Source organism: Myotis myotis, unplaced genomic scaffold, assembly GCF_014108235.1.
Source record: "Myotis myotis isolate mMyoMyo1 unplaced genomic scaffold, mMyoMyo1.p scaffold_m19_p_2, whole genome shotgun sequence".
In the NCBI taxonomy this organism is placed as follows: Eukaryota; Metazoa; Chordata; class Mammalia; order Chiroptera; family Vespertilionidae; genus Myotis; species Myotis myotis.
The window spans coordinates 118396545-118422300 of NW_023416324.1; the positions used below are offsets into that span (position 1 = coordinate 118396545).

The window sequence follows — 25756 nt, forward strand, 5'->3', positions numbered from 1 at the left end:
GCATATACTAATAGCATAATACATTTGTGGAATATTTTTTTATAAAACTATTTTGCTATATTACCTTGAGTAAAACTAAGTTTTTAAGGAAGTCATTACTAACCAAGAAGATAAATATTCATAATATATTTTGTTTTTAAGACTATTAGTACAAGATTACTAAAATCAGGAACTATGCTGCTAAACAGGGCTTATAATTTTGGTCTAGTTATTTCACTTCTCCCATTCATTCATCATATATTTATTGAACATGCCCTTTGTACCTGGCATTATGGCAGACAGTAAAAATATAATATCAATATTAAGAGAAACGGTCTTTATGCTCATCTATCTAATAATAAGGTAATATGCAAATTGGTTGGGACACTGTCATGTAATGACCAATCACCAGGCTGTGTGAGCAGCAGGTGTGGGCAGGGATTTGCATCATCGGGGATGCTGGTGGGAGAGGCAGGCCTGGCAGAGGGCGGCCTGCACTCCCCACATGGCAGTGGCAACTGTAAGTGCTCCCGATGGCCGCTGCCACTTGCCCAGGGCTGGCCTGGGGTTCTGGCAAGCCGCCGATGGCCTCTGCTGCTTCAAGGGCCAGAGACTCAGGCAATGAGGGCTGAGAAAGACTCAGGCAAACTTCAGTGGCAGTGATGGCTGAGGCTCAGGCAGCCTTGTGGCCGGCAGTGGCAGCAGCAGAGGCATGATTGGGGGCATCACCTTCCCCTGATTGGCCCGTCACCTCCCACAGAGGGAGGCCAGACTGTGGCTTAGGTCCACTCCCCACAGGCTCCTGGACTGTGAGAAGGGCAGGCTGGGCTGAGGGACCCCCCCCAAGTGCATGCTCTCACAATCCAGGACCCCTCAGGTAGGGTCCAGTCCCATCACGGCATGGCTCTGGTTCCCCAGGCCTGCAGGCCAGGGGGGCAGGGACTAAGAGGCCAGTCTGATGGCAGCATGGCTCCGTTCCCACAGCTCCCTCCCGCCACCATGCCACAGGTGGCCAGCTGGGGCCCACAGCTCCCTCCTGCTGCCGTGCTGCATGCAGCGGGACCCAGGACTGACTCTCACCACAGGTGGCCAAACCCAGGACTGACTCCCACCGTGGGCAGCCGGGACTCAGGACTGACTCCTGCTGTGCCGGCCGGGACCCTAGTCTGGTGTTTGGTCGACCATCTGGATGTTTAGGTCATGACAGACCCTGGCTCTTTATATATTAGTATAATGAGTATACACTTAAAGATAACATGTTGAGTGAGAACTTCCCTGTAGTTCTGCAATTGATATCTGGCACCCCAAATAAAAGACAAAAAGGTGCTAAGTAGCTGACATGCTGAAGTGTCCAAAATTTGGTGCCAGGGTTCTTTCCATAGGTCTTTATAGGGAGACAGGATTGGACCTACTATAAATATTCACCACTCTCCCCCCTCCATCTTTCCATCCAGTCAATAAGAGATCAGTGGGTTTAGAGAAAGACTTGATTAGAGAAGTCTCTGGTCCCAGTGTTTAATTTGGCACATATATATGAGTTTTCCATTGGCAAAAATTTGTGCAGACAGAAAATGGACTTGAGCTGTGCTGCCAATACCCCACATGAAAGCTGCCCATTGGAAGTAAGACAGTTCTATGAACGGAGTGTTACTTCAGTCAATATCTGAAGCAGATTTAAGAATTAATCAAAAAAGTGACAAAAGATGTGTGGAGAATAAACTATCATAATTTAAGGTACAGATATAAGGTAGATATTGACCTATTGGAGAAATTAATTATCTAGTGACTTGAATATAAAGTGCAAGACAGCAGAAGTGGTAAAAAATCACAGAGTGCCTTCTAAGCCACACAGGGACTTTAAACTTTCTTCAAAGCATGACCAGAAGCCACTCATAGATTTCTAAGAGGAGAATTCTAGGTTCCAAATACTGCTTTAAGTCATCCAGCTCATTGCTGGGTAGAGAATGCAGTTACAGTGAAAAAATGAGGTGATTAATTAAGAAGGTAGTGCTGTAATTCAAGAAAGTTTGAATAAATCCACTGGAAGATTTCTATATTTCTAGGTAGATTAACTGCAGGAAACCCAGGACTAGATTCAACTATTCTGAGTCTATTAGCCTTAATGGTGGATTTCACATGTATGAGTATATAAATATATTGACTTAACAGAATAATCATGGATGCTGGCTTTTTCTCTTTAAAAATAGAATACCACCCAGCCGATGTGGCTTAATGGTTGAGTGTCGACCCATGAACCAGGAAGTAAAGGGTCCATTTCCAGTCAGGACAAATGCCTGCGTTACTGGCTCAATCTCCAGTAGTGGGTGTGCAGGAGGCAGCTGATTAATAATTATTTGCCATCATTGATGTTTCTATCCATCCCTCTCCCTTCCTCTCTGAAATCAATAAAATAAATAAAATTATTTTTTTAAAAAACAATGGAATACCAATGCCAGTTTGAATATCATTAAAACAGTATTTCAAATAATAGTTATTAAGTATTGTATAAGTATGCATTCTGTTAATACCAACTATAAGAAGGCGAACTCCCTCCTATTCTCCAAATAAAATACAGAAAATAATCAATCTTAGCTCTTAGGTGTGTAATGAGGATTAAATGGATGATACACACACACACACACACACACACACACACACACACACACACATACAGGTTTAGCACAAACCTTATCATACAATCAGTGGTCAACATGCATCATTAGAGTAAATAAGAGAATAGAAAGTAAGTTTTCAGACCATTCCACTTCTAGTTTACTTTCTATAATTTAGCACACCCTGTTCAGGATTCCTACATGGCCAATGCCTCAAAGTGGCTGCCTTCTCTGCTCGACCAAACTCTGAGCCTGCACTGTAGGCTATCACTCCACCATGGGTACGTTCTGTACTTGGGTATCTCCTCACCAGGTAGGCAGAACATGCCCTCTTGACCTACCCAGACTGCCTGTGTCAAAATAAATTCTGTTCCTAAAGCTCTTTTTAAAATTTACCTTTATTGTTGAAAGTATTAAACATGTCCAAATTTTTCACCTCTTGACCTCTTCCACCCACTTCCACCCCCTCTCCAAGCCTTCCCCACACTATTGTCTGTCCATGGGCTATGCATATATAAGTTCCTTGGTTAATTGCTTCCCACCCACCCCATTCCCTGTGAAATACATCCATTTGTTCCATGTTTCTATGTCTATGGATCTATTTTGTTCATCAGTTTATTTTGATCATTAGATTCCACATATAAATGAGACCATATGATACTTGTCTTTCTCTGACTGGCTTAGTTAGCATAGTATTCTCCAGGTCCCTTCATGCTGTTTCAAAGGGTAAGAGATCCTTTTTACAGCTGCATAGTATTCCATTTAGCATTTTTTAATCCATCCATCTATTGATGGGCACTTGAGATATTTCATGATCTTAACTATTGTAAATAATGCTACTATGAACATAGGGGTACATATATACTTTCTGATTGGTGTTTCTGGTTTCTTAGGATATATTCCTAGAAGTGGGATCACTGAGTCAAATGGAAGTTACATTTTTAGTTTTCTGAGGAAACTCCACACTGTTTTCCAATATGGTTATATCAGTCTGCATTCCTACCAGCAGTGTACTGGCATACCTTTTTCTCCAAATCCTAGCCAGCACTTGTTGTTTGTTGGTTTATTGATGCCAGCCATTCTAGAAGGTGTGAGGTGGTAACTCATTGTAATTTTAATTTGCTGTGCTAAAGCTTTTTCTTTTGATGTGGTCCCATTTGTTTATTTTTACTTTTGTTTCCCTTGCCCTAGGTCAGCGGTTCTAAACCTGTGGGTCGCGACTCCTTTGGGGATCGAACCACCCTTTCACAGGGGTCGCCTAAGACCATCGGAAAACACATATATCATTACATATTGTTTTTGTGATTAATCACTATGCTTTAATTATGTTCAATTTGTACCAATGACATTGGGGGTCACCACAGCATGAGGCACTGTATTAAAGAGTCGCGGCATCAGGAAGGTTGAGAACCACTGCCCTAGGCCATGCATCAGTGAAGATTCTGCTAAGTGAGATGTCTGATATTTTGCTGCCTATGTTTTCTTCTGGAAGTTTTATTGTTTCGTGGCTTACTTTTAAGTCTTTTATCCATTTTGAGTTTATTCTTGTGTACAGTGTAAATTGGTCTAGTTTCATTCTTTGAATGTGCCTGTCCAATTTTACCAACACCATTTATTGAAGATACTGTCTTGACTCCATTGTATGCTCTTGCCTCCTTTGTCAATTATTAATTGAGCATAATGGCTGGGGTTGATTTCTGGGTTTTCTGTTCTGTTCTATTGATCAATATGCTTGTTCTTGTGCCAGTACCAGGCTGTTTTGATCATATTGGCTTTGTAGTATAGCTTGATTCCTTCAACGTTGTTCTTTCTAAAGATTGCTGTGGCTATTTGAGGTATTTTTTTGGTTCCATATAAATTTTTGGAGTATTTGTCTGGATCTGTGAAATATGCCATTGGTATTTTGATAGGATTTTTAATCAGTCAAGGAATAGTTTCCTCTTTTACATTTTGTGTTTGTATTGGAATAATACACCATTCAATTTTTATATAAAGGAATAAATACCTAATGATGGAGGAAAATAATTATTTTTCAATTTCTAGCAGGCTACATTAACATTTAAATTTTCTCCATCTAATTTAGCCAAAGGTTTCATTTGTGGGTTTTCAAGGTTTTGCTTATATTTCTACCTCATTTCCATGACATGAAATATATTACAGATCAACATCAAGGCCAAGCCAATGTTTTTGCAGGGTCTACGGAATCTATTTTCAGTGGTAGACATTTTAGATATTTACTATGTACCAGAAATAGTGTTGGGAAGTTTCGTACTTTTTTTTTTCATTTTCTTTGCACAATAAATATTTGAGATAGATAAACATATTTCATTTTTAAATGTAAAAAAAAACACCAAACACTAAGGTTTTCAAAATGATTAATTTGGCATCTAGATTTAGAATGCAAGTCTGACAGATTCAAGAGCCTAGGTCCTAAAGACAGGGCTCACAGCTAGGATTGTAGTACAGCCATATTCATTGAGAAGAATTATCATGTACACTGACATTTCCCTTTAAAAATGGAACACCAATACATTTGGAATGATAAAGTTTCTCATTGTTGCATGAGTCTTCATTTTGGCAATCTAAATTATTAAAAATATATTTAACCATTAAGTGAGTGCTTATGCTCTGTAAAATACTATATGAGGAAAATATGGGAATACAGATATAAATCTCTTATGTTTCTGTCCTCAAGTAACTATGATACAGTAATGGAAATAGGCATTTATACAATTAATTATGCCAGGAAAAAAAAATAAATTCATTTTTAACCAAGATATTAGAAAACTACAGAATGATTCATGAGTGATTCCAACTGGATGAAAGGTTTTCTGTCATTCATAGATTTCAAACTCAAATGTTAACAAGTGCCAGTCAGCCAACTTGAAGTGCTAAGGATGGTAGATGTGAACTGTGCAAAATGGAAAATAGGAAGCCTGTCTAAAGATGGCAGCACCTATTCTGGTGCAAGCTTTTGTGGGGAAGGCTGGCCAGGTTCCAAAGCACCTGATGTTAGAGGATTTCCCCCACACCCTGTATTATGCATATGCTTCCAATTTTTCAATGGTAGGATAGAATACAAGTTATTTTTTTTAAAAATGTAAGAATGATCAAATAACATTTGAAGGTAATATGCAGCCCCCCAAAAATCAATATAGAAGCACTTGGACTTGAAGGCTGACTAATTTCGTCCAACAGAGAGAGAGATTTTGTTTTAGAGCCACAGCCTTAGCTTTTGCAGAATAACATTGAACACATAACCACTTCCAAAGCTTGTTGTTGGAGAGACTCACAATTTAAATCTTAAAACTTTGGAGAAGCTCAACTTCAAGGTACTGGGAAGTCGGGTCCCATTCTAGTTAATATTTATCAGTGAACGACTTTGTGGAAGTGGCAGAAACTGATAACTTCCCCAGAGTGAAGGATTTATTTCCCAATCAATTTTTATATATTATTAAATATTAAAAGTTTTGATAATAAAAATGGAAGTGGAACTTGAGAATGAAATATGCTGCTTCATCATCAAATTTTAAATCAGCCCTAACCAGGTTAGCTCAGAGGATAGAGCATCGGCCTGTGGACTCAAGGGTCCCAGGTCTGATTCCGGTCAAGGGCATGTACCTTGGTTGCGGGCACATACCCAGTGGGGAGTGTGCAAGAGGCAGCTGATCGATGTTTCTCTCTCATTGATGTTTCTAACTCTCTATCCCTCTCCCTCTCTGTTAAAAAATCAATAAAATATATATTTTTAAAAAATTTAAATCAGTTTATAACTAAAAGCAAGAAAGCAAGAAAGTAGTTGTGAAATTCTGAAATTACAAAACGATTTTATTTGCTTATACACCTTGATGAAATGTTTAAATTTGAATATGTTTAACAATCTGATATTCATTTAAAATATTTACTTCAATAAAGTATATATCCACTCAAATGTAAAACAGGTTGGAATTTCAGGCTTCAAAGTCTTCAGAAATACCTAAATTATACAGTGTACAGAATCTCTCTATATAAAAGCCCAGCGACTGTACAGCAGAATAACCAGAACGACATGCCAACCAGTCTCTATGACATGCACTGACCATCAGGGGGCAGATACTCAACACAGGAGCTGCCCCCTGGTGGTCAGTGCACTCCCCCAGTGGGAGCACTGCTCGGCTGATGGGATGAGCAGCTGCTCCCACAGCGGGCTGATTCCCACAGGCCACGCCCCCCACCAATGCACAAATCTGTGCACCAGGCCTCTAATACATTATAAATGTCTTCTTACTGTTGTAAAGAAGACAAATTTTAGCTTTTTTAAATATGAAAACAAAATAAATATTTTTATATTTCAAATATTGTTAGCTACCATTGAAAACTTTGAGGATATTTTGACTAAGTTCCTACTTAAACTTCCTCCTTGTGATGATAAATTGGTTTTTGGTACTAACATGATTTGGTTTATTATTTAATGTTACAATACTATAACTAGTTGAAAATTTCCTATAATGAAAAACTAAAGTTGGTTGATGTCCTCAAGTTCTATGAACTGTGGCTTTTAGAATATAGATTATTAAAAAACATGTTATAATTAGATTCACTTTTAACTCTCCATGATTAAAAAATGGTGTTATTTAGTGATTTATTTATTTTTATTGTTTTAGATTTCAGGAGAGAGATGGTAGTTCTGAATTATAAAGCATGACGTAAAGCTAATTTAGCACACCAAAATAGTAAATAATAAGTGGACTGTTTGATATTCAGTATAGTTCCTAAAGTGTAATTTTACTCTTGTTGTATTACAACTTGAAACTAATTCTCCACTTCTAAGAGGTGGAAGCATAAATTAAACTCTGACTACTCAGATTGCTTTTTATGGAGTTAAATCCTGCTGCATTGTGAAAATGACATATTCATGAAAATTTTCTTTTGTTATCCAAGAAAAAGAAATTGCTACCATAACTTACACTCCATTTCTGAAGCTGTGAAATCAAATCAGATAAACAGCAAATTGAAACTTCAGAAAAATGTACCTTATAGTTCCATCTTATAATTTTGGAATTTTTTGCATCTATTCAGCAGTTGTACTTTATGTCCTTTGGAAAAATATATTTTCATCCATTGTTTGTATATTCACACTTATCATTGCTTCTGAAAAGAGGCAATACTTTTATTGGTTCTAAAACAGAGTGAACAACTGAGAGCATTTTTTTGTAGTGGAATATCCCAAAATTCTCATTCATAGTTGAAGAAAATGGAGAAAGATGTGTGGTAAGCAGCGAGACATGAAGGACGAGCGGTAGATCTGCCTGTCACCAGGCTGACAGCTTGGCGAAGGTTGTACATCATCTATCCTTCATTGGCTCATGAAACCCATTTCAGCTGAAATGCAAACATGCAGGATGACACATATATTTTTCATCTTCAGTCCTGATAGTTCTGGGCTTCCTGTGCATCATTAAATTGTTTCATTTTCCTATGTTCACCACAGATGTGCTGCCACCGGTTCCAGGCCAAGGGGATAAAACAGCAACAATGCTCTCAGATGGAGCCATTTATAGCAGCATTGACTTCACAACCAAAACCACTTACAACAGCTCTAGCCAAATAACACAGGCTACCCCATATGCCACGACACAGATCCTGCATTCCAACAGCATTCATGAATTGGCTGTTGATCTGCCTGATCCACAATGGAAAAGCTCAATTCAGCAAAAAACAGATCTGATGGGATTTGGTTATTCTCTACCTGATCAGAATAAAGGTAACAATGGTGAGTCAGGTTCTTATTTCTTGAGGTTTTCTTTTTACATCATTTGTGCATGAGATAGAAATTAGTACTTGTTGTTCAGTTCAGTGATTCATTACCAGGTTCACTAAACTAAAAGCATATATCAGCATGTATTCAGTACCTTGCACAATTCCTACCACCACCACTACTACCAACCCACCACCACTGTCACCACCGTCACCGTTGCTACTACCAAACACTGACACCGATCATTTTCATCCTTTTAGCTCTTTATCAATAGTGATCAGTAATCCATCTCAACTTCCATTAGGCAGGATAAGCCAAACATTCCTCCACTGTCCTCCAACATCTGCTTCTGAGTTGCTAACTGCATGTTCTGCATGGGCTTGTGCTGTGAACTAATCACATGATGCCACGGTGACCTCTGCCCTTTAACCCTTAGCCTTACTTTACATACCTGACTACCGATTGGCTGAGGGATTGTCTAATAGAATGCCACACAACCAGTCACAGGATTTCAGCACCACCAGCTCTCACAACAGCTCAGAGCGGAGTGGCAGTCTCTCAGGTTGGTCTCATCGCAGTAAGGAGAAATATTTGTTTGTCACCAGCATATGACCTCTGTTCCTAACAACCATGAGGAAAACTGAATCACAGTCATGATCAGGCATTTATCTTTCATGACAATAGCAGTTTATCCTAATGAAACCATGCTTGCCTGTAGGGGTAAAAATCACTGTCACCCCTTATGTACTAAGTGTACGAGGATATATTTACTGAAAAGTAGTGCCGTTTTACTGGATATCGTTCATTAAAGAGTGAATGTATTTGATCTGCCTAGAACCCTACGTAAGCCTCAAGAGAACTTTACAGTAAAATGATCATACGGGAAAGTCAACTACATAGTGTGGACACTAAAAAATGAGTTCAACTGAAATGCAAATAATTTTGGAGATTTTCATATTAGGATTTCGGTGATATTTTTGGACAATCTTTACAAAATGTTATGTAATACATTTTTTTGTCTATTAAATGACATTATTTAAAGTAAGGTGCTAACACCATACTAAATAAGAATGATAATATGGGACATTCCTTTCACATTTAATTTCCCCCCAAATATAGTCTCTCATACTGATAATTTTTTCTATACTGTAAATTTTAATATATATTTGAGATGTATTAGCCAAACTACAACTATAATATAGGTATTGTATAGGGGAAAATATATTTTACTGGACAGGAATATATACCTGTTATAAGTAATATCAGTGATATCCTCCAGGCCAAAGGATCCTCACATCTAAAATTCAGAGGTTGTAGTAGGCACACTCTAACTTCCAACCATAACATGTACGTTGTATGACTGATGACTTTATTTGCACATTTCTAATTAATTCCATGACCTTACTTGCTTAATTTTTCATATTCATGATATCCCATATTTTACAAAGGTGTTTTTTTTTTAAACTACAAGCTTTTTAGTAAAGGAATATAGTGTATTATATGTTACACAACTACCAGGCATCAAGACCATAAAGAGTTAATTCTTTACATCATTAGGGTAACATTTACTAAATGACTTTTCCTCAGGAGAGAGAACCCTTTCAATTTGAAAATGTTAATGCTCTTTTTTTCCCCTCTACAATGGGCCATTTGCTCTTCTTACCTCTTGGTAGAATTAAATACATTATAGAATCCAGAAAATTTTAAATATCTGTTATGAAGTGAAACTGGCTTAATATAATAGAAGACTTTTCTGAATATCTTTATATGTCATTTATACTGTCAATTATTTATAATGAGTTTCACAATAGCCCTGAATAATTAAAAAGTAATTTATCGTAGGCTTATTTTATTGAAGATATGTAGTCTCAAGCAATATAGATATAAAAGCTATCCATATGCTGTAACCCATGGAATACATAAGACCTTCTGTGAATTCTTCATAAAAATATTCTGTATATGTTGATTGCCACTGAGTTTTAGAAATTATCTTTTGAGTAATTGTAAGCTGAACATAATTCACACACAATAGTGCTTATTTCTTTTTGAATACATTAATTTCCTGAGTGACATTTACATATGTCTATGCATAGTAGTAACTACTTCATCTACATTTGAATGTAAAGTCACTTAAATCAGTGATAGAAAGCATTCTTTAGGAGGTGGAAGTGAATTTAATATTCCCTTTTAGTTCAGTTCAATTGAGTTTAATGTAGACTTTGTTTTATTCTTATAATAATGAGTATGTTTCCCAAGGCTCAAGTTTAGGATCAAACTGCCCTATGGATATCTAATCATATCATATTATAAGATTTTCTTAATTTGTGCATAGCCATGAAACCAATTTAAAATAATTGCAGTAATAAAGAAAATTGGACATTTCAGAATTATTTGAGTGAATTTCTCATCCTCTTTGAAACTTTTATAATTTATTCAAACATAAGTTATGAACACTTCTGTAAACAATCCAACCATTAAAAAAAAATATAAAAGAAAACTCAGATCTTTCAAAATAGCATCTGTATCATAATTTTATATATGTAGGGTATCCCAAAAATGTATACACACACTTTGAATTATAAAGGCAGTGTTAATTAAAATACTTTTTATTTTTAATATTGAAATATCAGTTGTTAAAGTGTATATACATTTTTGAGGCTTTGCCCTGTATACATGTGTATATGTAGTTCAATATCAGCATCAATAACTAAATTTTTTATACAGCAGTATTTTAAAAATAGACTATAAGTTTAATTTGAAAATTAGCTGTATTTGTAGTTTTCTCTGAATAAAAGGCATTTGTTTAGCATACATAAATGTAAATCCAAATATTTACATTTTGCATTGAAGAGAGATTGGTAAAATATATTTACAAAATATGTTTTCCTAAAATGTAACGCAGGCAGTTCTTCACTTTGAAATGCTTGAGGACCTTTCTTTGCAATTAACAGCAACAAACTATGGCTCACTTAGTTCATGTTTTAGATCTCAGAAAGAGAATTTGATTTCCTTAGTTTATGCCATATGCCCACCACAAAGAACACACCTGTCCCGGCTCCTTGCTATAAGAAGACAAAGCGTGTTGATTGATAGTGCTATGAAGACTGTCCACAATAAGGGTACAGAAATTTCCCCACAGAGGGGAATGTGATATGGGTGGAAAGTCCTTACAACTTCCCTTACTGAATCTGTTTCCACAATTCATTTTTAAGTCTGTTGTTTGGATAATGGCTTTCTTGACCTTGGGTAAGGACTTCAACAGATTTGGGTTAAGAAATACTAAGTTCCACAAAAGCTGCTGCTTTTTTTTTTTTTTAATTTTTCTTTTACTGTGTGAATATGGGCCATACAACACTCAGAAAGCAACTATACCAATGGTTCTCAACCTTGGCTGCGTATTAGAATCACCTGGGAATCTTTTTAAATTCCGATTTCAGGGCCTCATCCTCAGGAAATTCTGTTTCTTTGTTATGGGGTGGGGCCACAACATTAGTAACAAAGAAACAGAATTTCCTGAGGATGAGGCCCAGAAATCAGGATTTTAAAAAGATTCCCAGGTGATTCTAATGCGCAGCCAAGGTTGAGAACCACTGACCTATACCTTCTCATTTATGAAATGGAGCTGTAAGAACATGCCTATTTAGGTCACTCACTTCTGGTGGTGAGCATGTTGCATTTCTAAAAGTGCTATGAAAAGTGAAAAAGCATTGTACACACATAAATATAAAGAATAAAGGAGGCACGACTAGGGGAAAAGCTATGGGCCTTGTGTCCCAGCCCATTCCTTTTTTAAGTGAGATATTGTTCTGATACTACAGAAAAATGTACAGTCCCTGTTTGTGTGGGTTATCAGGAAACAGAGGGTTAAGGCTCACGATCTTAAATAAAAATAGCAGAGATGTGAATTCAAGTAGGTTTATTATTCTTATCTGAAAATTAGGCTATTCCAGGAATACTCTTTGGCTTAGAGGAGTTGGGTGTGGCAAAAGCAATCAGAAAATAGTAGGAATGATTGACATTTACTGGGCATTCTTTACATTCTTAGTCCTCTACATGCATTATCTCTTGAAACCCTCAAAATGCCTAAAGAAGTAGCAACTGTATATGTTTTACATGTATGGAAATCAAGGTGGTATTTATTAAGAAACTTACTGAGTAATTGAGAAACTAGTCTTCAAACCCAGAGATCAAGCTCTTATCCTTGAACCTGAAGATCGCTGCTCTCTTTGCTCCAAATATCTCTCATTCTGCCAAAGATAAAAGTGAAAGGGAAGGTGAAAGCACTTTATTTGCAGGAATGCTTTTTTACATATGTGTGTTTTATACACACTACCTAGAAAACATAGTAGTTTCAGCACTTTTTGGCACTCAAATAAATTATTAAGTTACATAATTTTTTGATTTGGTGGATGCAGATTAGTAATGGAAAGAAAACAATATCCCTTGCTAGATAACCAGGTTGCAAATATTTGATTCTTACAACTTTTAGTTCCAGAAAGATAAAATCCAAGGAGTCAGTATCTTTTTTTTTTTTTCTGCATAACTACAGACTGTTGTGGGAGTGATAAAAGTTTCTTAGCTTCCCCTTAATCATTCTTTGTCATTCTGCTCAAGAAGTATTCATTCTAGCATCTACCCATAGTTCATTTAGAAAGAAACTTCATTTACTTAATTTTGAAAGAGTAAAAAGTCTGACACTATAGAAATGATAAATTTTCTTTTATATTTTATTAACCTCCTATAATTCCACATATGGCCTATATGCTGCAATGTTACTTTCTGCTCATGTTTTGTGCATGAATTCATTTGTATTACAATAGTAGTGAAACTGATTACTGTATTTCCATTCATCTGGGAACTATGTTAACTATATGCAAAAAAAATTGTGTTGTTCATTAGTTAAAAATTTCTATAAAACATATTATTGTGAAAAATTTACAACTTATCCTCTGGTACAGTTGATTGATTTTAAAACTATTATTCTCCTGGATTAATTAAATTGAGTAAATTCTAATGTAAAAGTTTAGCCTGTATCCTTAGGCACTGCATTTTCCACTGAGAGAGGTTACGCAAAAGAGCATTATAAACGCACTAAAATCTGACATTTGAAAAAAGTTGTTATGGCCCATTGTTTCCTCTAACAATGAAAATGTGGAGACAGCACACATGCATAAATCAATAAATGTGCTTTTCCTACTACAGCAGCCATATTTTTGTTTACTCAACTCTGTAGTTAATGCGATGGGAAAGAGACAATACCATTTTGAGTGATTTATAAAAATGTTTTCAGATTATATAATGTCATTGTTTATAGCTTTTAAACACTGAGATATACCTATTCTGGTGTTTTGAAAACATGAATACATATGCCCATCTGATGTCTTTGTTTCTTCTGATATTTGTTATGTCTGAATAAGTGCATTGTTACTTTTAGGTGGGAAAAGTGGAAAAAAGAAGAAAAATAAAAACTCATCTAAACCGCAGAAAAACAATGGATCGACTTGGGCCAATGTTCCTCTACCTCCTCCTCCTGCCCAGCCCCTTCCTGGTTCAGAGCTGGAACACTACGCAGTGGAACAGCAAGAAAATGGGTAAAAATGTTTTATAGACTAAGAGAATGCCCAGGCTTCGCTCCCTTTCTTTTGTGCATGTTTGTCTTTATCGTGTGTGCTCTTATTTTTTTCTCTGCCCCCTTCCCCGCCTGTTCACTGCTTCTCCCCTCTTTTATTGTTTGCACCATCTATATATTTTTAGCTGATAAATACAACATAGCACATACTGAGGACCTAGAATCCTTGGCCTTCAAGTGCCTTAGATTGTCTGCAATCATGATAATGCAACCTTCATTTATAATATTGCTTGTTAGTTTGAAAGCAAGTACCCACAGCTCTGTGAACTAAAGAGCCACTCCTGAGAAGAGCTGAAAAGGGAATTAAAATAACCTTCTTCATCATTCCTCACAGTTCTCTAATGACTTAATGTCTGGCCATAGCAGGGCGCCCACTGTTGAGCTCCCTCACAATGGGCTAATTGCAGAGACCTGGCCAGTGGGTAGAACTTTAATCATCAGCTTCGATGGGATCTTAGGGGCCTGAACAAGAAAAGAGGTTCAAGCCAATACACACTCTGTAACAAAACCTTTTTAAGGTAGAAAATGTCCTTTGAGGGCCTTTAAATGTGGCCAGTTTCCTTATTTTCCCCTAAACATCTCACGAGAATTAGATTGTTTTCTTCTGTTACTTGCGTTAATAGATTTTAAAGCAGGAGACATCAATACACTTTATTCACTAATCTGGAAACAAATAGCAAGGCAGAAAAAAACATACTCAGTCTGGTTTTCTTTCTTAATAATGGTAACTGCTCTGTCATCTTCACAGTTTCTAAGGTCACCATTGCTTTTGAATAGAACTGAAAAATACAGAATAAAGGCAGTTTTCCTTTTTCTAAGTTTTTCTTTTTTTAGAAGTTTTTAGATGTAAAAATACTAAAAGTAAATATTTAATTACAGTTATTTTAATAATGTCTATTTTCTGTCTGGTTTCACATAAAGATCACATGTACATGCTTATACACTGTTTCTCCATATTTATTTTACATACCTGCTTTCTTTGAAGTCTCCAGATTAATTTTTTCTGTCACAATGTTTGTATCCACAAAAAGACCTATTTGCCTTTTCTTCCAGTTACGTAATATGCATATTTCTGCACTTTTCTCAATATCTTTCTTTCCACCCAAAGGGCTTCATTTGCTTCTATGGAATTATAGTTCCATACATATACATATCATTATTATTTTACTTTTTAAAAATGGGTTCACATTTGAAAAAAGAAATTAAGAGCATACCCCTTTTCTCTGACTTAAATAAATAAAACTCGCGTATGATATGCAATTCATATTGGTAATATAAATGTGTCAATGTTACATGGATCCTGGGCAAAGAAAACGCAGAGATGCATTATTCCGTGAGAAAAGATTACTATGGGGCCTAGAAATCTTCCTTTTAAAGGCTGTACTCAGAAAATGGGGAAATTGAACATGTAAACTGAGAAAAGAGTGCTGTTAAACATTTATAAGCATGAAGTTCTGAATCATGAACTCAGATCACATGAAGCCTGTAGGTAATTTGGAATCTTTGTATTTTTTTCACATTAAATCTACTCTGAAAATGCATACACTATAAAAATACCTATTACAAATTGAGTAAAAATGAATTCATTACAAATAAATGATAAACTTTTCACGTTATTTTGTTGCCAAGCAATAGAGTTAGAACTATCCATTTGGTGAATGAAATAATTCACATTCGTGGAGATTTTATTTTGTAATACAAATTATTTTAAGAATATTATGATATAAAATATAAATTTATTTTACTACTTTGGGATTTTTAATTATTTTAATATTTAACCAGAATGCATTATATTAGAAAAATTTTTTCTAAAGATTGCTAAAAATATTTGATATTTTTTAAATTAATTAATTTTATTTTTTAGCTACCCAGCCCAGGCCAGGCAAGTTCATTTATTTTATTTTTTCTTTTCTTTTTTAATTTTTATTGCTGAAAGTATTACACATGGCCCCCATCGTTCCCCATTAACCCCTTCTAGCCTACCCCCAGTCCTCTGTCCCAGGCCTTCACCACCCTATTGTTTGTGTCCATAGGTTATGCATTTGTTTGATCTCTTCCCACCCACACAACCACCACTGCCTTTAGATAGGTACATAAATATATTTATTGATTATATATATTCAAAGTATTTGTGGCATGCATGTAGTTTAGTTTTAATTTACCTTTGAGTTATTTGCCATAAATACCTCATATTTCCTGAAAAGAAAAAAAAAAAAAATTATTACTCTTAACAAAAATAGTAAAGTCTTAACCTATCAGTAAACTGACAGCAAAACTCAATTTCCTTGTTTTTTGGACTCAGTTTGTTTGTTTTTTTAAAGGAATACTTGAAAGTTCTTATTTCAATTGTTTGTAATGAGAATGCATTTAAAGTCAATATGTAAAGAATATATCAAAATGAGTATATTTGGGAAGACTTTGTCTATTTCCTGTTATACTCGTTATACTTTTTTTTTCTAATGTGAAAATTATGATACTGAAAGGGAAAGATGTTTGAACACTTCCTAGTTTATTTATTCTCTGGAATTCATGATGTTAACATTGACTATTTTGCAGAAGAGATCTATAAAATTGTTTAAATGCCTTGATTTAAAACTTATGCAGATTTAAGGTGTTCTTGAAATTCAAACAAAAACCTTAGAACTAATCTTTTTTGTTTTTAATAGTTTTTATTTTTAACAATCAAGGATTCTGTAATTATACTTCTTATGGTGATGTATTGTTTTTGTTGTTTTAAACAACAAAACAGGACTTGTTCAACATATTTTTTTTCAAGTACATAAAATTTGCTTGGCACTGTGTTAGAAAGAAAAGCCACAGTGATGAAAGAAACTAGAAAATTAATAAGGAAGATCTTATCCCTGATCTAGGGAGCTCACAGGACTTGGGGGAGATAGAAACCAGAAACCACACACACTCCAGCACATCATATTGTATGACAAGCCTTAGATGAGTGATGTGTGTATATATATATATATAAAACCCTAATAAGCAAATAGGCCAAATGACAGAACAACTGAACAACTGGTCGCTATGACGTGTGCTGACCACCAGGGGGCGCATGTGGAACATGGCAGGCATTGGCAGCAGGCAGCAGAGGGTAGAACATGGCGAGCCTCAGCCACGGTGGGATGATGGAGCAGGTTAGCGGGGATGCCAGACCAAGGTGGGACGCTGGTCGCTGTCATCAGGGTGAGCCTCTGGTGGTTACTGAAAATTCTTTGCTCCTACACGCCACAGTCCCACCCGGAGTTTGCACCTGCTGCCAGCACTGGCCTTGCTCACACTTACTGCCAGAGCCAGAGCCGCCACTTGCACCCATGCTGGCACCTGGCATTGGCCCCAATTATTCCTGAGGGCTTCTCCTCCACCTCCCCCTGCTCCTGAGGGGCAATTGGGGCAGCAGCTGCCACTTGCACCCACTGCTGGTGCCAGCCCCAGTTGCCCCACGTTGACAGCAGGTGCCCACTGCAGCGTCGCAGCCCACAGTTCCTTTCAAGGTGAACAAATTTGTGCACTGAGCCCCTAGTGCAATAATAATTTGCATGCAGAAAGTGATAGTCAAGCTTGCCAGGTAGGGCTGTTGCAATCCTATAAAAGTTGAGTTTTGAAGTGATTCTTGAATTTTTTATTTACAAATAATAGTGCCCAGAATTGGGTGATTGTTGCATCCCAGACTCTAAGTCAGAAGCAAATAGACAAAAGTGGTGAGAAATAGTCCCTAACATAAAGTAACCTGTGTGCCAGGATAGCTTGTTAACCAATGACTACAACAAGATGTTAGTAATGTTGCCATTTGCTGTGTAGATGAAAAGAAAATTTTCTAGCCAAAGGCAAACATAGATATAAAGTTAAAGAGGAGGAATAAATTTAAAAAAAAGGAATAGCATATTAGTCTTCCTTTGGTACTTTCCACTCTTCCCTTGGAAACCTCACCCTATTATAGTTAAAGTTACTTGCCTTTCCTTTATTTTTCATTATTTTTTAAGCTTACTTTCCTACTGTAGTACTTATCACATTTCATTCTAATTGCTTGTGTGTAATCTTCCACAATTGGTAGCTACTCTATGAGGTTTGTTGAATTTGAAACATGTGTAGTGTAGGAAATATCTGAGAAGGTGTCTTGAGGACAATTCTGAAACCTTGCATGTCATGTAAGGATTCTGACTTTGGATACAGATGATGCATTGGAGGACATGAGGCTGGGGAATAATAAATTGTATATTGCAGCAGAATGGCCACTATCAATAAAGTAATGGCAGTGGGATGGAGGGACAGGGATAGATTTTGGAGATTTACCTAGCTGAGAATAATCACAATCTTGAAAAGAGAGTCTCCTGTTTTATATTACAATTTTTAATATTGTTGCTAAGAATTTCGATATTATCAATTTTTCCAAGCCTTTCTTGGTCTGATCCCCTCACTATACTAAATATCAAAAGTATCAAATCATTGTCCAAGTAGAAGATGTATTTAATTGTTAATTTAGTGCCATAGCAACAATGGTAAATGTTCTTTCTCATCGATATGCCTCTCTCAACTTGACAAAAATGTTTCCAATATATCCTTTTTTTTGCTATAAATATAATATATTTTAATATAATCATATGATGCTAGGAAGAATTTAGTAGTAGTTCAATAGAAAGCATGCTCAGCTTTATTACTGCAGTTAGAGATTGGCAAGCTTCTGTGGGTGTTGAACTTTATTGTATTTTTATTAGTAATATGATATTTGGATTTGGCCTTTAACAAGTTAGTTCACAGGCAACATTGATTTGTTGTCCTCCTTCTTATTTGTGAGCAAGACAGTAGTGTTTCCTCCCACTTCACAGCCAATGTCAAAGAACAAACACCTCTTCAGGAAAAGTTGCCCAAAAGAAATTTGGTTGGTAGTATAAGCGTTTTCACAGTTTTTCTGATGTTGCTGTTGAAATTTCAGCACTCAAATAGGATATATCTGTAAATGTGAAGGAAACTCTAAAAACAGAACTACACTTTTCATAACATTTATAGAGACATCTGTTACTTTCTTGCCCTTCCTCAGAAACTGCATGAAACTTAAGTGTCCATTGTTCTATAATAGATTAATACAGGAATACATAGAAATGATGAACAATGGTTAGTTATCCCCATCATACGATATGCACCATGTCCCATATTTCTTTCATCTAGCCTTTTATGTTCTTACCCTAGTCTTTCACTTATTCTTTATATCTCTATTTTCCACTTCCTGCACAAACCATTGACTGACATGAATCCATAGACTTTCCTCAGCTCTGCTTATGTTCTGCAGTGGACATTGTTTGCTCACTCCTATTCTAGATTACCTTTGTAGAAAAGACTTGGAACAATTGATAAAAAAAAAACCACCCATTTTAGTTCAATGAAATAGCTATTGAAAGGCTTTTCAGTCATGTAATACATTGTGCATTGTGTGTGTGTGTGTGTGCAGAGAGAGAGGAGAGTCAAGGTCAAAGAACAACATATATATATATATCCTATCTAATAAAAGAGAAACATGGTAATTGGCGTACGACTGCTACCCTTCCCATTGGCTAATCAGTGAGATATGCAAATTAACTGCCAGCCAAGATGGCGGCCGGCAGCCAGGCAGCTTAAAACTAACATGAGGCTTGCTTGCTTCAGTGACAGAGGACTGCAATGTTCCCCACCTGCCTTGCCGGCCTCTGAGCCTGCAGTTTAAGAAACATTGTAACAAATATAGAAGCTAAACAAAACCCCAAAAACCTGCTTTCAGCCAGCCGGGATCTCAGAGCTGGAGTTGATACATTGTTTCGATTATAGAACTGAAACAAACCAGATACCTTCTTTCAGCAGCAGAGGCCTCAGAGCTGGAGCCAGAGCTAAAGCTGGCCCAGAATTAAAAAAAAGAAAAGAAAAAAAGGAGCAGTTGGGAGCTTCAGTCCCAGCCTGAAAACAGCCCTCAGCCCCTCACCCAGACTGGCCAAGCACCCCAGTGGGGACCCCCACCCTGAAGGGTGTGTGACCAGCTGCAAACAGCCATCATCCCCTCACCCAGGCTGGCCAGGCACCCCAGTGGGGACCCCCACCCTGATCCAGGACACCCTTCAGGGCAAACCAGCCAGCCCCACCCATGCACCAGGCCTCTATCATATATAGTAAAAGGGTAATATGCCTCCCAGCACCGGGATCAGCGGAGCCGAGAGGCCTTCCGGCACCGGGATCAGCGTGACAGGGGGCAGCGCCCAAACCCCCTGATCGCCCTGCAGCTCTGTGTGTGACAGGGGGCGGGGCCACAACCTCCCTATCAGCCCTGCTCTGTTCGTGACAGGGAAGGCGCCCCAACCCCCTGATTGGCCCTGCTCTGTGCATGACAGGGTACGGAGCGCCAACCCCCCTGATGGGCCCTGCTCTGTGCATGACAGGGGGTGGCACCGCAACCTCCCCATCGACCTTGCCTTGAGTGTGACAGGGGGCGGTGCCCCAACCCCCCAATCGGCCCTACCCTGAGCTTGACTGAGGGTGGCATCGCAACCTCCCAATCTGCCCTGCTCTGTGCATGACAGGGGAAGGCGCCCCAACTCCCCAATCGGCCCTGCTCTGAGCCCAACCAACAGCTGCACCTAGGGATTGGGCCTGCCCTCTGCCACCCCGGAGCAGGCCTAAGCCAGCAGGTCGTTATCTCCCAAGGGGTCCCAGACTGCGAGAGGGCACAGGCCGGGCTGAGGGACCCCCTTCCCCCCCAAGTGTACAAATTTTTGTGCACCGGGCCTCTAGTATATATATAATGTATATATAAAACTAATATTTATACAGATAGGTCCTATGCCTTATGGTATTTGATTACTAAAAATGAGGACAACTAATTACACTCAATGCATATGACACTCCTTCTCCCTTCTCTTATATTTTTTATGCATTTTTATTCCACATGTATGTTCCCTTTAGATTATTGAAAATAAAGATAGTTTGCTACTTATAAAGTAGGGAAATTTTAAGAGGTAATTGACTTCCTCCATTTGAAAGATTAAATATTCTATAAACATCTTCAAACATGTTCTTTCTTTATTCAAATGTAGGATACCCCTAGAAATAAACTAATGTAAGCAAACAAAGTACAGAAACTAAGTTTATGGGAAAATTGTGCTATTCTGTAAAACAGAATGAAGTAAATTTTATTATAACTAGTCATGAAGTATAACAGCACACACATTCCATACTGAAAAGGGGTAGCTTCACTTAAAATTAGATTTATTACAGATATTTCTGTTTGACTTACTAATATAGCATTTAAAGTCAAATAAATAAGTTAAGAGAAGAATCTTAACCAGCCCCGGCCAGGTGGCTCAGTAGGTTGGAGAATCGTCCAGTACATCAAAGGTTTTGGGTTCCATTCCCAGTCAGGTCTCATATGGGTGGCAATAGATCAATTGATGTTTCTCTTTCACATCAATATTTCTCTCTGTCTCTCACTTCCTCTCTCTAAACATATCCTTGGGCACCAGAAGTGAGAAAGGTGCCCACATAACATCTGTATGGGAAAAGAAGCAGGGTAGCTGTCTGCCAACCAGAGACAGCTGGAAATGCAAGCATCCTCTTAAAGGGCCAATGCAAAAAAAAATCCATGTGCATACAATCACATTGGGCTCCAGCAGAGGGAGGACATAGTAGACTGTAGATGTATGAGCAGAAGCCAGGGTTGGGGGCTCTGGGGTTAGAATTTAGAAGGCAGACACCCCAGTTTCATGTGTCTAGTCATTCCCTCCTGCTGCAGAGGTCACCTTTCTCACGCAGACAATGCTATACAGGTGGCTTTGCCTGTGGGGGAAAGACAGTTGACCCAACCTATTGAAAAGCACCTTGCCCCACTGTGTGGAGTTTCTGAGGCCCATTAAGAGATTAAGAATAACAATTAGCCTCCAGGCAGAAGCAATTGCCAAACTCTGTTGGAAAAACTCTCACTACACCTATGGATGATTGCCTGAGGGCTACTCAAGACTGAATCCAATCAGCCTGCAGGCGAGAGATGGTCTCTGGAGGCTTTGAGTTTTTGCCTGCTCTAATTAGTCAGAAATAGAGTTTGACACTAGAGATTAGAGAGGCACTGCAGATCTCATAATACATACTCATAAACCCAAACAGGCAGCCAAAATGAGGAGAAAAAGAAACCCACAAATGAAAGAACAATAAAATTCTCCAGAAGAAGAAATGAATGAAATGGAGATAAGAAATTTATCTGATATAGAGTTCAGAATAATGATGGTAAAGATGCTCAACAGCATGAGAAAACATATGGTAACTATGAAAAAAGAACATTCAGAAATAAAGAATGACATAGCTCTAATAAAGAACAATTTGGAAGGAATACACAGAAGATTAGAGGAAGCTGAGGATTGGATCAGTGAATTAAAAGAAAGGGTAGGAAAAAAAGCACTAAATCAGAAAACCAGAAAGAAAAAACAATTAAAGACAGGAAAACAGCTTTAGGGAGCTGCAGGACAACAGGAAATGTAACAATATTCACATAGTAGGTATACCAGAAGGAGAAGAAAGGGAGCAAGGGATAGAAAACATGACTGAAGAAATAATGGCAGAAACTTCCCTAACCTGGTAAAGGAAAAAGTCACACAAGCTCAGGAGGCACAGAGAAATGCAAGCAAGAAGAACCCAAACAGGCCCACACCCAGACACATCATAATTAAAATGCCAAAAATTAGAGACAAAGAGAGAATCTTAAAGGTGGCAATAGAAAAACAAATTGTTATCTATAAAGGAGCTCCTGTAAAGCTGTCATCTGATTTCTCATCAGAAACTCTATAGACCAGAAGGGAATGGCATGAAGTACTCAAGATAATGTAAAGCAAGGATATGAAACCAATATTACTATGTCCAGTGAGGTTATCATTCAAAATAGATGGTAAAATAAAGAGCTTTCCAGACAAAAAAAAAAGGATAAAGGAGTTCATCACCACCATTCAGCATTACAAAAGATGCTAAATGGACTTACATAATGAGAAGAAGAAATATAGAGAGAAACCTAGCCATACAGAATTAAAATGGCAAAAAATAAGTACCTATCAATAATAACCTTAAATGTAAATGGATTAAATGCTCTAATCAAAAGATATATAGTAGCTGAATGGATATAAAAACATGACCAAACTATATGCTGTCTATAAGAGACCCACCTCAGAACTAAAGACTCACACAGGGTGAGAGTGAAAGGATAGAGAAAAATGTTCCATGCAAATGGAATCGAAAAGAAAGCTGGGGTATCGATACTCATATCTGATAAAATAGACTTCAAAATGAAGGCCATCACAAGAGACAAAAAAGGTCACTACATAATACTAAAAAGGTTGATCCAACAAAAGAATATAACTCTGATAAACATATATGCACTCATTATAGGAGCACCTAAATATATATTTTAAAAAGTTCTAGAGGACTTTAAGGGAGATATTAACAACAATACAGTCATAATAGTGGACTTTAACATCCCATTGACTTCACTATATAGATCTTCCAGACAAAAACTTAACAAGGAAACAGTTACTCTAAAAGGCACACCGTATCAGATGAATTTAATTGACATTTATAAAAATTTTCACTCCAAAGCTGCAGAATATACATTCTTCTCAAGTGCATATGGGTTATTCACAAAGATAGACCACATGTTAGGAAACAAAACAAGTCTCCACAAGTTCAAGAAGACTGAAATCATATCAAGCATCTTGTGCAATCAGAGTGGAATGAAATTAGAAATCAACTGCAGTAAATACACCCAAAACATTTAAACATATAGAGGCTATATAGCATGTTATTAAACAATGAATGGGTTACCAATGAGATCAATAAATAAACCAAAAACTCCCTGGAAAAAAATGAAACTGAACACAAAACAACCAAAAATCTACTGGACACAACAAAAGCAGTCCTGAGAGGGATGTTCAAAGTACTATAGGCCTACTTCCCAAAACAAGAAAAATTAATAATAATTTCTATAACCTAAAAGTTAAAGAATTAGCCAGACTCATTAGGAAACAAAGAGAGAGGACACAAAAAATAAAATCAGAAATGAAAGTGAAGTCACCACTGATACTATAAAAATACAAATTATTTAAGAAAATACTATGAACAACTATATGCCAATAAAATGGACAATATGGATGAAATGAACAAACTCCTGGAAAAATACAACCTCTCCAAACTGAATCAGAAAGAATCAGAAAACCTGTACAGGCCAAAAAGTCCATGAGGAAGGAACACTTCCAATCTTTTTTTACAAGGCCAGCATTATCCTAATTCCAAAACCAGATAAATATATGACAAAGAAAGAGAATTACAAGCCAATATCCCTGATGAACAAAGATGCTAAAATCCCCAACAAAATATTAGCAAATCAGATATAGCAATATATGAACAAGTGGGATTTATTCCAGGGATGCAAGAATGATACAAAATTTGCAAGTCAATAAACGTGATATATCACATAAATAAAGTCACATGATCATATCAATAGACACAGAGAAAGCATTTGACAAAATCCAATATAGATTTTTGATAAAAACTCTCAGCAAAGTAGGAAGAGAGGAAGCATATCTCAACATGATAAAAGCCATATATGACAAACCTACAGCAAACATCATACTCAATGAGCCAAAACTATCACCATTTCCCCTAAGAACAGAAACAAGACAGGGATGTCTGCTTTCATCCCTCTGATTCAACATAGTACTGAAAGTCCTAGCCACAGCTGTCAGATAAGAAGAAGAAATAAAAGGCATCCAAATTGGAAAGGAGGAAGTAAAATTGTCATTATTTGAGGATGACATAATATTGTACATCGAAAACCTTAAAGACTACACCAAAAAATTACTAGATTTAATAAATGAATTTGGCAATGTAGCAGGATACAAATCAACATCTGAAAATCGATGGCATTTTTATACACCAATAATGAATTATCGGAAAGAGAAACTAAACAAACAATCCCATTTACCATTGTAAATAAATTAAGATATTTAGGAATAAATTTAACAAAGGAAGTAAAAATACTTTTACTCAGAAAACTACAGGATGTTGAAAAAAGAGATAGAGGAAGATGTAAACAAATGGAAAAATATATCATGTTCATGGATTGGTAGAATAATATCTTTAAAATGCCCATACTCCCTAAGGCAATGTACAGATTCAATGCACTCCCTATTAAGACACAAACAGCATATATCACAGATCTAGAATAAATATTCAAAAAATGTAGGTGGAACCAAAAAAGACCCAGAAAAGCTGCAGAAATCTTGAGAAAGAAGAACAAAGTCAGAAGAATCAAAATTCCAGATATCAAGTTATTCTACAAAGCTACCATATTCAATACAGCCTGTTACTGGCACAAGAACATTCATAGAGATCAATGGAACAGAACAGAGACTCCAGAAATAGACCCAAACCATTGTGCTCAATTAATATTTGACAAAGGAGGCAAGAGCATACAACAGAGTCAAGACAGTGTCTTCAATAAATGGTGTTGGGAAAATTGGACAGATACATTAAAAAAAAGAACAGAAGAGAAAAGCGAAAAGAAAAGAAACCAGACCACCAACTTCACCATACACAGAATAAACTCAAATTGGATAAAAGACTTAAGTGTAAGTTATGAAACCATAAAAATCCTAGAAGAAACCATAGATAGCAAATCTCAGACATCTCTCATAGCAATATGTTTATGGATACATCTCCTAGGGCAGAGGAAACTAAAGAGAAAATAAACAAATTGGACTACATCAAAATTAAAAACTTTGCACAACAAAAGAAACC

General features: G+C 36.9%; 1 protein-coding gene across 11 annotated transcripts in view; it reads left to right on the forward strand.

The window, feature by feature from the left end:
• The window catches only part of ROBO2 (roundabout guidance receptor 2), a 1562785-nt gene that overhangs the window by 1495354 nt on the left and 41675 nt on the right, over window positions 1-25756 (forward strand). For 7 of the 11 annotated variants that reach the window (XM_036349426.1, XM_036349422.1, XM_036349425.1 and 4 more), the window contains 3 exons: window positions 8062-8343; window positions 8765-8890; window positions 13763-13919. In XM_036349426.1, coding sequence (XP_036205319.1) covers window positions 8062-8343; window positions 8765-8890; window positions 13763-13919 — 565 coding nt within the window. The remainder of the gene's footprint in view (window positions 1-8061; window positions 8344-8764; window positions 8891-13762; window positions 13920-25756) is intronic. The other 4 variants (XM_036349428.1, XM_036349427.1, XM_036349424.1 and 1 more) reach the window with 1 other exon arrangement.